Below are 11,937 nucleotides of genomic sequence, written 5' to 3' on the forward strand. Positions count from 1 at the left end.
CTAACTTAGAAAGTGTTAAAGGGATATGGAGGGGCTTCCCTGGTGACGCAGTGGTTAAGAATCCGCCTACCAATGCAGGAGACACGGATTCGAGCCCTGGTCTGGGAAGATCCCACATGCCGCGGAGCAACTGAGCCTGTGCTCTAGAGCCCGCAAGCTACAACTACTGAGCCCGCGTGCCACAATTACTGAAGCCCGTGAGCCTAGAGCCCATGCTCCGCAGCAAGAGAAGCCACCACAATGAGAAGCTCATGCACCACAATGAAGAGTAGCCCACGCTCGCCGCAACTAGAGAAAAGCCCGCGCGCAGCAACGAATACCCAATGCAGCCAAAAGTTAATTAATTAAAAAAAAAAAAAAAGGATATGGAGGAGCTGAGATGGGAAGAACCAGAACTGAGGCAGCTCATGAAGGCACAACCTCCAGAAGCAAAATGCTACAGCCATGTTTATGTCTCTGCACCACTGAGCTCCAGATCCAAGGAATCCAAATGACCAGGCTGGGAACCTGCCCACTGTACATTGGGGGCAACTAATGGGGTGAAATGAGTCCCCCAGTGAAATCAGGGTGCTCAAAGAAAAGGTAACAGATACTGGGTGGCTGAACACATATCCCTTCCCCCATACCTGGATTGGATCACCTATGGGCACTTGGCCAAAATGAATCCAAAAAGAACCTAGGGGGTTGCTAGAACTGTTGGGGAAGAATTGGGGTTCTCAGTTCCTCTGGGGATGGATGGCTTGTGCCTAGAGCTGTGGGGTCATCCTCACCACCATTTGGGGGCAAATTTGCCCGAAAATAATGCAAACAGAAGAGAACTGAGTGGAGAGAACAGGTAAATGCCTCATTCCATTGCTGGAACACAATTATAATCACAGCTGAAATCTACCCCTGGACTTCCCAGTTACATGAGCCAAATGTCTTTGAGCTCAAGCCTGTTTGTTTTGAGAGATTCTGTCACTTGGAACCCAAAATGTCCCAGCCGACATGACGGTGGAGGATGTTTTTGGAAGACCACCCTAAGCATGGTGGAGAATTTGGACTGGAAACAACCCAATTAAGAGGCTGCTGGACAGTCAGGTTCAGACTCAGCCTAGGTAGCAGGGCCCTCACTAGAGCTCACCTCTGTTCCCTGGGGATGAGCAGGGTCCATGAAAGCCAGGGCTATGGATCCAGCACTAGGTTTTCCCTGTGCTACTTCTTACTAGACATGTGGTAGTGTGTGCTGGGAACACAGTGGGAAGGGACGTGAGTTGGGAGTGGGCTATGTATTTGTGAGTTGGAGCCACATTGGGGTGCCTGCCTGCTCCAGCCCCTGCCCACTGCGTGTGTGCGGTGCCTGTCAGGATGTGGCCAGGGCCTGGACACGTGTGCGTTCTCCGGGTTGAGGTAGGTAGGTAGGTAGGTTCGTTCTCCATCTCAGCTCCTTGGCTGAGCATCCTGTGTGCTCGGCCGACGACGGTGTGCACCGGGTCTGCTAGCGTCTGCCGGGTCCGGACAGCCTGTTGCCAGGAGCTGTGCGGCGTGGCGTGGGCATTCCCTGTGGAGGGTGAACCCGGCGCCCTTCCTGCCGAGTCTCGGTGCGGCAGGTGGGTGCCGGGTCCTCAGCCTTTCGCTCCCGGGACAGCATCCTCGGCGGCGAGTGACGGGGGGTGGGGGCCCTCTGCCGGCGGCCGCGCGCGCGCACGCCGGGCTCGGTACGCGCCGTGTACGCGCCCGTGCGCGCGCCCCGCGGCTCCAGCCCAGCTCTCGGAGCCGCCTTCGCTGCCACAGTCCGCTCCCTGGGGCCGCCGCCGCCTCCCCCGGGTAGCGGGCTCTGTCCGCCGGGCCCGTGCCGCTCGCCCCGAGCCAGGAGGACGAGCTCGAGGAGGATGCCTGGGCCCGTGAGTACCGCCGCGGCGGGCCGGTCGGGTCCAGAGCGCGGGCGGAAGATGGTCCCAGGGCTGAGCCCCTCCCCGCGGGCGGCTCCGCGCCCTGGCCCCGGGTCGCCGCCCCGGACCCCCGCCCCGGCCAGCCCCTCCCCCAGCCCACACCGGAGGAAGGGAGGGAGGCAGGGAGAGAGAGGGAAGGCGCCAGTGAGCCAAGAAGCGGGAGCAGGGCGCAAGCCGCCGCCGGTTCGCTTGGAAACGGTTGCCACAGCAACCGGGTTGCGCTCCCCGGCAACGCGGCTGCAGGGCGGCGACCCCCCATCCCCGCCCCCACGAGGGGCCGAAGCCCCGGGGGACTCTCCCTCTCGCGGTGGGGGGAACTTCGACCCTCTGGCCCGTCTGGGTGTGCCTGCCTCTACAGCCGTCGAGGGTGGGGGTGGGGGGCGAGCGGCCCCGTGGGCAGGAGCTGGCTCCCACGTGGCTGCAGTCGTCGCAGCAGGGCTCCTGGGGTGGCAGCATACGTGGGGGCGGGCCAGCCCCTAGGCCAGCCACGGGAGGAGGAGGCATGGGTCCGGGGTCTGTGCCCGTCACCCCAAACCCAAATCCCCCACCACCAACCCCCGCCAGCGAAATGGCCTGAGCCGAGTTGGGTGCCCCAAAGGCGATGGTCCCTACCAGGGGAGAGGAAAGACGCTCGCATCCCTCCTCCTCACGGCCAGAGCATGTGCCAAACCGTGGCTTGGGCCCGCGGTGGGTCTCTGCTCCTCTTCTCAAGCCACCATTTCCCGGGAAGGGGTGGAAGGAGCGTGGGCAGTAGCAGAGGAAAGGACACTGCTGACCCAGGGAAGCTGAAGCCCAGGCCAAATAGGAGCACCCGGCCCCCTGTCTGGATCACAAGTGTCCTTTTCTTGTCTGAGCACAAAGCCCAGACTGTGCTGGGTGGCCTGCAGGTTGGCCGGCAGGCAGGCCAGCGCCACATGGAGATGTCCTGTCTTCCAGGGGAGCTCCTCTGAGAGGAGAATGGCCGCTGAGTCAGAGGAAATGACCTCTGGCTCCCCTCCCAACCTCCCCTGAATGGATAGCGTGCTGGGGGAGAGAAATGGCCCTCCTGCCAGCTCTCCCGGGCCTGACTCAGCAGATGCCAGCCCCAACCGCAGGCCTTGGACCCAACATCCCAGTGACCACAACCACCCTTGGGTTTCCTTTCCCATCCAGGGAGGTCTCCTGGGTACCACAGGTGACCATTACCTGGGCATGTGAGGCCTTGACATAGATGCCCTTAGATGGGTGGTATCCTAAGTCAGGCCTGAGTCTCCCACAGGCAGGAGTGCCTTTGGAATTACTCACAGGCCCCTCTCATTCTGTTCCTGCTCTGTGTGAGACCTGTGTTGAGCACTCTGCATCCATGGTCTCCTAGTCCTTACAACATTGTGCAAGGTAAGGTTATTATCCCCATTTTAGAGAAGATGACTCCAAGGCTCAGGGAGGTAAAATGACTTGCCCAAGGTTGCACAACTAATAAGTGGTGGGGCTGGGTTTCCAGTGCAGGTTTCTCTGCTGGCATGGCCCTTCTCTGCTGTGGTATTGCTACATACTGTCTCTTGTGAGCCAGGCAGAAAAGAACTGTAGAGCCTTCTAGAGGAGCATTCTTAACCTTCTTCTGCATTCCTCCAGTGAGGAAATTCCCTATGTCTTTTAGGCTTTGGTACACCTTTCCTTCTTCCAGAAAAATCAGCCAGATTCTTGCCCCCAGATGCTCTATAGGACGGTGCTATGGCTGGGTTGCCTCCTTTCCTCCCCCCTTCCATTTTCTCTCTCGGAGGGAAGCTGAGCAGTGAGGGCTACCTCAGTCTCCTGGGAAACCCCCAAGGCCCTATTCCTTGGTTTGTGGGCTCTGTGGCCTGCTCAGCTTGCAGCCCTGGCTGTAGCAGAAGGAATTTAGCAATGATGCGCCCATGCACTGCTGGCCCCTATGGGTGCTCAGTTTAGCTCAGGGGTTAGAAACCCAAATGCCTCCAAGGCCCAGGTGGACTAGGGCACTAATCAGCTGCAGTCTATGTCACCATCTGAGAGTGTGGACTTGGTATGACAAGGTTGTCCGGTTCTCAAGTTGACCCAGAAATTTATGTAAAATCTCCTGGTTTTTAAATCTTGGCAACTAATCATATTTTTTAAAAATGATTATGGGCCAACAAAACATGTCCATGAACTGTGTCCAGCCTGAGAGTCACAAGGCTGAGATCTCTAGTCCATGGGAAAGTGATGGCAGTTTTTGCTAGACCATCTCCAGGCTTGTGTAGATGTAGTGCCATGGGCCAGTTTCCACATTTGAGCCTCTTGAGGCTGCAGGTTGCTGGCGTTTGGTTTGTCAAGTGCAGCTGTATATGCTGGTGTATTTTCACATCCCCCATCAGTTCTGCTCCTACCTTGGCACTGCCAGGCAGGTCTCATCATCTCTATCATACAGGTGAAGAAACTTCAGCTCAGGCATGGGAATAGCCGGGATGGGATTACATAGCCCGGGCAGGGCATAAGCAGGATTTGAACCCAGGGCTCCCTGCTCAGTGCTCTGCGTGTTCACCAGGCTGCCCCTCAAAAGAGGGTACAGTCACCTCCGCTCCCCCCCAACCCCCGAGGTGTGGCCAACTCCCTTGCAGGGGCAGATCTGAGCATAGTAGACACCAACCCACTAGGGCCCCAATCTCTGTTGTCCTGTTTGCAGTTTCGCAAGCCCTGGCTTCCTGGCATTGTGCCGAGGTTGGATCACAGAGATGCTGCCTGCAGGTGAGGGTGTCAAGCCAGTACCTTGGCCTAACTGGAAATGAGGTTCTGGCCAGCTCCGCGCCTGGCCGACTGTGGCAGCTGGGACAGTTGCCATCATCTCTCTCTGGCTTCAGTTCATTTGTCTTGGTGTGGGAGGAGTGTAAAAATGTCACCAGTGCCTCCCTAAAATGGCCTTCCTGCCAGGACAGTGGGCTTTACAGTCCCCTGGATTTCATAAGCCCACAGGCTATGTGGGCCTGAACTGGCCCCAGCTCCCTGCCTGTAGAGTGGGGATGGCAGCAGCTCCCTCCTCGCTGAGGTAATGAATGTAGAGAGGTTAGCAGGGGGCTTGGCATGTGCAGGGCATGCAGGACAGGTGAGCAGTCACCTTTCCTACCCCACCCTCATTCCACACACCATAATCTCCTCTTTATCTCCTCTGTCCCCCAGCCTGAATGCCTGTTCCTTCACTTGACACAGCAACTCTGGTGTCACATCCAGGGCTTCCCCTTGTGACCCAGAGCCCCTGTTGCCTGGGATTCCTTCTTTCCGCTCCAGAGCCCCTGGTACACATCTCCACGTAGACTTTTCCTTTTATTCACATAGACATATGCATCCTCAGCTTGCTTATAAACCTCCCTGTGAGGGCTGAGAGCTGCTTTCTCAGTGACATTTTGGTGAATGGCCAACATTTCCCAGGAATGAACTAGATGCAGACCTAGCTCTTGAGGTATTCCTTGTCAGACAGCTAAAAGACCAAACAGGTAACTGGACACCTCCAGTTACTCCTTCAACAAGTGGTTTTTGAGCTACCGTATGCCAGATGATCAAGGCAGATGCAGCCCTCGTGTTGGACACAGGCCACTACAGAACACTGTGATTGATATCGTTGGACTTCTCATCCAGCCCTGCAGGGTGAGGTAGCTGGAGGCTGACATGTCCAGGGAGGCAACAGGTGAGGCTGAGGAGCGCGTGCTGGGGCGAGAGCAGCGAGGCTGTGTAGCAGCTGGGTTCAGGAGTGGGCCAGGGGGAAATGGACAGTGTGGAGAGTGGCAGGCCAGGCAGAAGCACAGTGTGGAAGTAGAGAGAGTGGTGGCAAGCACGGTAATGGGGGCCCAGGTGAGAGATGACAGTGACCTGACCCAGCCAGCTGCGGTGGGGGGACAAAAGGAAGTGGACAGATGAAGACACACTATACTGAGGGTTAAAAAACAACAGGATTTGGCAGATGGTGTAAATGGTGGGCCCTTTGCTGAGATAAAAGACCCAGCAGCAGATCTTTGGGGTCTAAGGTTAGGGTGCCGGGGTTCTCCATACAGAGGAGTAATGTGGGAGGTGCCCACAGCAGTGCACCAGGCCCTAGAGTAAGAGATCTGTGTGACCTTGGGGGTCATTTAATCTCTCTGAGCCAAGTGTTCTCATCTGTCAAATGGGCAGAATGCTCACCTAGTTTATAGGGTGACTGAGAGAACTCTCTGTGGCGTCCAGCCCGGGAGCACAAACCTCTGCACCCCCAGCTCCGAAACTGTGGACAGCAGTGCTCATGTTTGTTGGGCATCTCCAAGCCCTTTGTATGGATTAGCTCACTCTTCTCCACGGCCACTGATGAGGAAACTGAGACAACATGTCACCCCCAGCTCTCACTCCCATTCCCTGCTGTGCTCCCAGTGAGTGTGTGGCCTAAGAAAACCCTACAAAGTGATATACTCACAAACTCCACAAATAAACCAAGACGGAATCCTGAAAAATGTCCAAATAACCCGCAAAAAGGTAAGAAAAGAGAATAAGAAAACAAATCATAAAACGGCAGACTTAAGGATGAGTCTGGCCAAAGGCTCCGCTCCCAGCACACAGTTGGAGTTGGTACTTACTAGGGACCAGGTATGCGTCTGAAGGGGATGGGGAAGGTGAGTGGCTGTGAGCAAGAGGCAGGGTCTGAGTTTGAAGGGCGCCCCAGACCCGGACAGGAGCATGCACGGGTGTGAAGGGATAAAGGAACAGCCCTTTGGAAAGGCTTTGAGAAGCTTGGCTTGGTCAGGAAGAACACTTGGAAAAGCCTGAATTAATTCCTTGACATTTATATATTGGGCAACTACTGTGGATTAGATGAGATATTACTGAGCAACTCCTGTGGACCAGACACAGGGCAGGAGGGAGACTCAGGCAGGATTCCTGCCCTCTGGGCCTGTTGGAGCACCAGGGTGAAGCAGCAGCTCAGGAGGCATTGTCCCCCCACCCCACCCCCCCACCCCCACCAAACTGGGCATTGGAGCCAGTGTGGGGTCAGAGGGCCACCTTAGCTGTGAGACCTTAGGCAGACTTCCTCTCTCAGACCCACAGTGGCCAAGTCTGTAAAATTCAGCAATAGTTCCTGCCTCTCAGCTGGAGTTTAGCTAAATTAGAAATAAAAATACCCATCAAGGCCTGTCTACTGTGTGTCAGGCCTTGTTCTAGGCCCCTTCCACACAGAATCTTATGTGATCTTCAACACCGCCTTCTCACTGGGGGTCATGCCCATTTGATAGATGAGACAGGCTGAGAGGCGGCAGAGGCACCCAATGGGTCTTGGGTGTGGCCTGTCCCAGTCCTCCTAATGCCCAGGAGCTGAGCTGGACCCCTCAGGGCACAGTCCCTGTCCTTTGTTCCTTGTTAACCCTAGAGCTGCCATTCCATCTCTCCTTCACCCTGTAGCCTTTCCCACTCTTGAGCTGAGGGCTGGTTGCCAGAAGCACCAAGTTTTGGTGGGAAGGAGTAGGAAGGCACGTTTTGGCTACAGGCTGGCCAGCCTGGCCAGTGTCCCCACGACTGCCAAATCTCCTGTACTGAGTGCTCACGTGCATTTATTTACATCTCACTCATCACTTAGGGGAAAGTGTTTCAACACAGACTTTGGATTCACACTCAGGCTAAATCCTAGCTCTTCCCCTTATTAGCTGTGTGACCCAGGGCAAGTCACTTCCTTCTCTAAGCCTGTCTCATCCATCAAATGGGCATGACCCCCAGTGAGAAGGTGGTGTTGAAGATTGCATTAGATTACTCTGCATGGAAGGGGCCTAGAATGAGGCTTCACACAGTAGACAATCCTTGGCAGGTATTTTTATTTCTAATTCAGCTAAACTTCATCACCTCCAGCCCCAGAAGTGCTTTCCTGACCCAGAGCTGTTCCTACTTTGCAGACCAGGGAGCCCCCTAGTTAGGGCCAGCTTCCTCAGAGCACTCCTGAAAATTCCTGTGGGCTCAGGAAAGGGAGAATAACAGATTTAATTAACTCCCAGTGACTGGCAGCATCGTGTTTTTATCTGGGCTGCGTCACCATGGCAGCCTCATGGTGGGGCTGTCGAGGGGGCGGGTGGAGCTATTGTTCCTGCCATTGTCTGTTCTGGAACACAGGCCCAGGAGAAAGGGACTGGCACGGGCACCAATGGCACATGGCACAAAGCAGTCACGGAGTCAGAAAGAGCCATCTGGGGGAGAAGTGTGGGGTGGCCCGTGTGGCCTGGCTTCCTCCCAGCTTGCTCTCAGACCAGTCTAAGTCACCTTAATGTGGGGTCCCCAGCTTGGGGCTCAGGCCCACTGTGGCCCCCAGAGCTGAATGCATGTGTGCCTTGGTTGGGCATGCTGAGGATGGGGGGTGCATGGGGCCCCTGGAAGAGACCCACAAATAGCTCAAGCAGCAGCACTCTCCCACCCCAGGCTAGGGTTTTGTGGCTAGGCTTGGGTTCAAATTATGGAACCGTCAGCTGCCATCCACACAGCTAATTGTGTAAAATCTGTAAAACAGGAATAATTTGTTACCCCAAAGGGTTGTATGTGAAAGCCCCTGGGTATAAGGCAGTCAGGAAGGGGTCATTCCTGTTCTGAGGGGGTGGTGAAAAGTCGCCTGTCCCTCCTCAGTCAGGGTTCCCTCCTACATACCTCTTAGGATGCAAGGTTCCCCTCTCAACCCTGGCTGTGGAGAGGAGATGGAACTAGAGGTGCCCATCTGGAGTGATGTGGAACCACGTGGTACCGATTACTTGAGCTAGTTTTCCTACCCTCTGCAGAGAGGGAAAGGAATTGGGGGAAGAGACATGGCGGCCTGGAACTAGAAGGGCAGGGCCAAGTGGGGCTGCGCATGGGTAGGAGGCTGAGGAAGCGGAGACGGAGCTGGGATTTAGCAAGCGGAGGCGCCTAGAGTAAAGGAAAAGAGGGAACGGCCCACGCTCGGCGGCGCGTTGGGCTCAGACAAAGACAGGCTGGTAGCACGCAGTAGCCGCGGGAACCACCCGCCCGATCGCCCCCTACAAGAGCTGAGACAACCAGGAAGCCGCGGTGCGGTTCGGAATGTTCCACGCCTTGGACATTCAGGGTTGGGAGCGGATACAAGGCCTAGGGCGCCAGGGGCTGCCGGGTGTGTATGCATAGGGCTGAAGCTGGGCACCGGCGGGCTGCTTGTGGGGCCTAGGAGGTGGCCCACGTTTTCTCCGCCGCAAAGCAACCGCGCCATGGCTCCCCTTCAGCGCCCTGGGAGTCTGCCTATGGGCCTCTCAAGCCCTTTCGGAGCTGGGGTACCCTGCACCCCGGGGATGCGGATGGCTAATCTCCCGTTCGCACTGAGGCCGAACCTGGCCTTAGCGCGCCCCCTGCTGGCCTGCCTGGAGTCACCTCGGCTGGGAGGCGGCGGCGGCGGCCGGGTCTCAGATACGGGAAAGCCCTACGGGGGAAACCTCGGAGCGTGACGTCATCCAGGTGACGTCACCGGGCCCCCGCGGAGTGCGGAGGTTCCGCAGAGGAGGCTTCCCTGGGATTGCGCAGGGCACCGGCGCGGGCAGGGAAATCGTCCGGGGCTACAGCGCGCCTTCACCGCGCCCTGTGTCTGTCCCACAGGTCCCGCGCGGCCCCGGGTGAGGCCCGCCAGCGTGCCTGCCGGCGCCATGGGAAGGAGAGGGCGCCGCTACTGCTGCCCCCTGCCTGCGCGCGCACGACTTGAACCCAGCTGTGGGCAGCCCCCGGCCGCAGGTCCCCGAGTGACGCTGGAGGCATCTGGGAGCTTGGCGCGGGCCCGGGGCCACGTCGAGGAGCCCATTGTCCAGTGAAACAGCCGAGGACCCGCCGCCCGCGCCGCCGCCATGGTTATGTCCCAGGGCACCTACACGTTCCTCACGTGCTTTGCCGGTTTCTGGCTCATCTGGGGTCTCATCGTCCTACTCTGCTGCTTCTGCAGCTTCCTGCGCCGCCGCCTCAAACGGCGCCAGGAGGAGCGGCTGCGTGAGCAGAATCTGCGCGCCCTAGAGCTGGAGCCCCTTGAGCTCGAGGGCAGCCTGGCCGGGAGCCCCCCCGGTCTGGCGCCCCCGCCACCACCTCACCGCGGCCGTCTCGAGGCGCCGGCGCACGCCCACCAGCACGTGCACGTGCACCCGCTGCTGCACCACGGGCCCGCGCAGCCGCACGCGCAGCCGCACGCACACCACCACGCGCTTCCGCACCCACCGCCGCCGCACCTAGCAGTACCGCCACGGCCGTGGAGCTACCCGCGCCAAGGTAAGTAGCGACCTCCGCCAGAGGGCAGCCTGGGCCACTAGGGTGGGCGAGGCCTCGGCAAGGGGCGGGCTCGCTGCTGACCCGCGGGGCTTCCACAGGACAGCCTCCTTGAGAACCTAGGAGGAGGGGGCGGGCTGGGTCTGGGGTTGGCGGCTGGCCAAGACCTCTGCGGGAGGCTGAGGACGGAGAGCCTCATGGCCTCGGACCGCTTCCCACTCCGCAGCGGAATCGGACACGTCCAAGCCACCATGCTACGAAGAGGCGGTGCTGATGGCCGAGCCGCCGCCGCCCTACAGCGAGGTGCTCACGGACACGCGCGGCCTCTATCGCAAGATTGTCACGCCCTTTCTGAGCCGCCGCGACAGCGCGGAGAAACAGGAGCAGCCGCCGCCCAGCTACAAGCCGCTCTTCCTGGACCGGGGCTACACGTCGGCGCTGCACCTGCCCAGTGCCCCGCGGCCCGCGCCGCCCTGCCCTTCGCTCTGCCTGCAGGCGGACCGCACCCGTCGGGTCTTCCCCAGCTGGACCGACTCGGAGCTCAGCAGCCGAGAGCCACTGGAGCACGGAGCTTGGCGCCTGCCGGTCTCCATCCCTTTGTTCGGGAGGACTACAGCCGTATAGAGGGCGCCCGGCGTCCCGGGCCCCACCCGCGGACTCCTGGCCTGATTGCGGGGCTTTTTAAACGCTTCCCTTCGACTGCGGAGGTGGGTGGGGGGGGGTGGGGCGGGAGGGAGGGATTTCTTACCCCGTTTGTTACATTTTGAGGATAATAAAGGTGTGTGATCTGGTTTGGTACAAGCGGAGGGGGCACCCACTGCTTGCACCCAAGGTTCTGGCGGCCAGGTGTGCCCGGCCTTATCGGGACCGAACCTTGTTGCGCCTTTCAGCTACAAACCGGCCTGAGGGTGTAGAACTAAACCTGAGGTCTGCCTGCTTCAAACCACTGGCCGGTTCCCCAGGGAGCCTCATACCCCACCTTCCTTGCGCTTGATGAGAGCGTCCCCTGCAGCCTTGGAACTAAGAAGAGTTGGGAATGGGGTCGTGGCAGGCGGTCCACCCCAGGTCAGCCCCTGGAGGCCCGGAGCAGCAGGCCCGAAGGGATCTGGATTTCTTTATTAACAGACATGAGCACGACCTGTTACAGAAGTTTGTGCTTTCCAAAAAACAGTTACTGAACGTGAAAAAGGAACCCAAGCAAAGAGGGAGGAGGTGGAAAGGGGCCACCCATAGCCCTGACCTGAATCACGCCTAGGGCCTCCAGCCTGGGACCTGCCCAGCAGGAGGGGGCAGGAAAGGGCCAGGAAGCTGAGAGGCCCCAGCTGGGCCTGCTACTTCCTTCGGGCCAGGTGGGGAGGGGTCAAGAGAAGGGGGGAGGGGGCGGGTCCCAGGGAGCCAGAGCCCACGAGCCATTTATTGCCATGTTTTAAAATTCGTGCAAAATATCTGAAGCCCTGGACAGAGAATACAAAGTGATATTTTTCCAAGAAACAGAAAACTAGGAAAAGAGGTGGGGGGAACATTTTCCCACCAGAACTTCCCCCCACGCCAGGCCCCAAGCAGGGTGAGGCCTCCACCCCGGCCAGCTGAGTGAGCAGGGAGGACTAAGAGCTACAATCTGGACCGGGTGAGAAGGGGGTGGAATTTGCAACAGCATCTCAACTACCAACGGGAGGAAAACCAGTCAACTGTACAAGTCTCCTATCAACTTTAAAAAAGAGAGAAAAGCTGTAAAAGTAGGGCCCTGTGGGTAGGGAAGCGGCCAAGTCCCCGGCCAGGGCCGGAATCC

The 11,937-nt window shown here is 58.4% G+C and overlaps 1 protein-coding gene across 1 annotated transcript; it reads left to right on the plus strand.

The window, feature by feature from the left end:
- Positions 1-1,745: 1,745 nt before the first annotated feature.
- On the plus strand, positions 1,746-10,946 carry PRR7 (proline rich 7, synaptic). Its single transcript, XM_024116319.1, has 3 exons — positions 1,746-1,883; positions 9,498-10,151; positions 10,375-10,946. The coding sequence occupies exons 2-3, from the start codon at positions 9,740-9,742 to the stop codon at positions 10,770-10,772; spliced, it is 810 nt and encodes a 269-aa protein (XP_023972087.1). The 5' UTR covers positions 1,746-1,883; positions 9,498-9,739; the 3' UTR covers positions 10,773-10,946.
- Positions 10,947-11,937: the final 991 nt, after the last annotated feature.

Source organism: Physeter macrocephalus, chromosome 2 (genome assembly GCF_002837175.3).
Source record: "Physeter macrocephalus isolate SW-GA chromosome 2, ASM283717v5, whole genome shotgun sequence".
Taxonomy (NCBI): Eukaryota; Metazoa; Chordata; class Mammalia; order Artiodactyla; family Physeteridae; genus Physeter; species Physeter macrocephalus.

Excerpts from the sequence above, each read along its gene's own strand:
- PRR7 (XM_024116319.1), top strand. The coding sequence starts at position 9,740 with ATGGTTATGTCCCAGGGCACCTACACGTTCCTCACGTGCTTTGCCGGT. Across the intron at positions 10,152-10,374 it reads GTGGAGCTACCCGCGCCAAG|CGGAATCGGACACGTCCAAG; the intron begins GTAAGTAGCGAC and ends CCCACTCCGCAG.